The 1369-nt window shown below is 48.4% G+C and overlaps 1 protein-coding gene across 1 annotated transcript in view; it reads left to right on the forward strand.

Annotated features, from left to right (window-relative positions):
- Nucleotides 1-1369, forward strand: part of MAA_10341 (F-box domain-containing protein) — a gene marked incomplete at both ends in the record, with an annotated part of 3635 nt that overhangs the window by 2126 nt on the left and 140 nt on the right. Inside the window, 3 exons of the mRNA XM_007828339.2 lie at nt 82-407; nt 488-656; nt 725-1362. Coding sequence (XP_007826530.2) covers nt 82-407; nt 488-656; nt 725-1362 — 1133 coding nt within the window. The remainder of the gene's footprint in view (nt 1-81; nt 408-487; nt 657-724; nt 1363-1369) is intronic.

Below are 1369 nucleotides of genomic sequence, written 5' to 3' on the forward strand. Positions count from 1 at the left end.
TCATTAGGTCGTTTCCCGGATGATATCATTCAGCACCTGCTTCGCTTTGTCCTGCCTGAGGATAATTTGCAATGCTTTCAGTTGCTGTGTCATCGTTGCTATAGATTAGCAAATGATGGCTTGCTTTGGAGATATCATTGCCGGAGTACCTTTAGATACTGGCGCCCGGATCATAGCTTTGGCGAAAAGCTGCAAGCGACGGTGGCAAGTGTCGACTGGAAGTACTTGTTCCTGTTGAGAACACGCAGCAACCATATCGTCTCCCAGCTTCTTGACGGCATTGTGGAAACCAAAGTTGGCCGTTTCAAGAAGATTGAGAAGATTTGCCGTCTGGGGTATGACGCCAAGGACTTCCTTTTGGTCCAATGTCATATACATGAGTCCGCGTCGGATGTTCTAGCAAGGAGGTAATTAGCCTGTTCTACCCTGCCCTGCCTCACACGCAATCAGCCCAGGATAATTAAAACTCGACTCTTAGATATTTTAGCAATGTCATCCTCGACAACATTCATCGGAGCATCGCCCTTGAGGAATGGTCCAGGCTGGGTCTGGACCGCGATTCGCTGTCTGCACAAGTTGCCGCGCAGAGACTCGAAAGAGCACTCAGCGCCTTTGACATGTTCGTGTTACACGACCAAACTGGTGACCTAGATGACGTATGTCCTCGTACAAATTGCTCTCTCAATGCTTCATTGACACACTCACTCTGATTGGCTTTGCTTAGATTTCCCAGATGTTGGATGATATAATTGCTCGATTTCGAGTCAGTTGCACTGACCTTTCAGAGCTTACAACTCGAGAGACAGCTTTGGCATTGAACAGATGGGTGCGCGCTAATAATTTAACCGGCCTACGTAGGCCGGAACAGAATTATCGAAATCTTCGAAATTGTTTAATAGGTCAGGCGTTGCGGCATGAAGAACATGAGTCTATTCCACTCATATCCAGTGCCATATTTTGTAGTCTCGCCGCGAGACTGGGGCTCAATGCTCAATGCTGTGCTTTGCATAGCCACGTCTATGCAATTGTCTTCGCTCAGTCCGGATATACTTTGGACGGGGATGTTGCTGATAGCTACCATGAGCAACCAGAAAGGATGTATCTCGATCCTTATGGGCTCGACAACGAAGTCCCTGCTTCCGACCTACAGGACCTACTAGCTCACTATGCGTGGCAAACAAGCACAGATGCATTTTTAGCCCCTGCGCCACCCCAGACAATGGTGTTACGGACCGCTCAAAATATCAAGGCGACTTTTGCCAGGATTCTGGAACTACAAGACGACGCTCACCCAGAATTGAGCCAGCTTCTGCGTGGTAACGACGCAATGAACGTGGATGCTGCACTGTATTCAGCCATGTGGTCATCT

The sequence above is a fragment of the Metarhizium robertsii genome (assembly GCF_000187425.2).
Source record: "Metarhizium robertsii ARSEF 23 chromosome Unknown MAA_Scf_31, whole genome shotgun sequence".
Taxonomy (NCBI): domain Eukaryota; kingdom Fungi; phylum Ascomycota; class Sordariomycetes; order Hypocreales; family Clavicipitaceae; genus Metarhizium; species Metarhizium robertsii.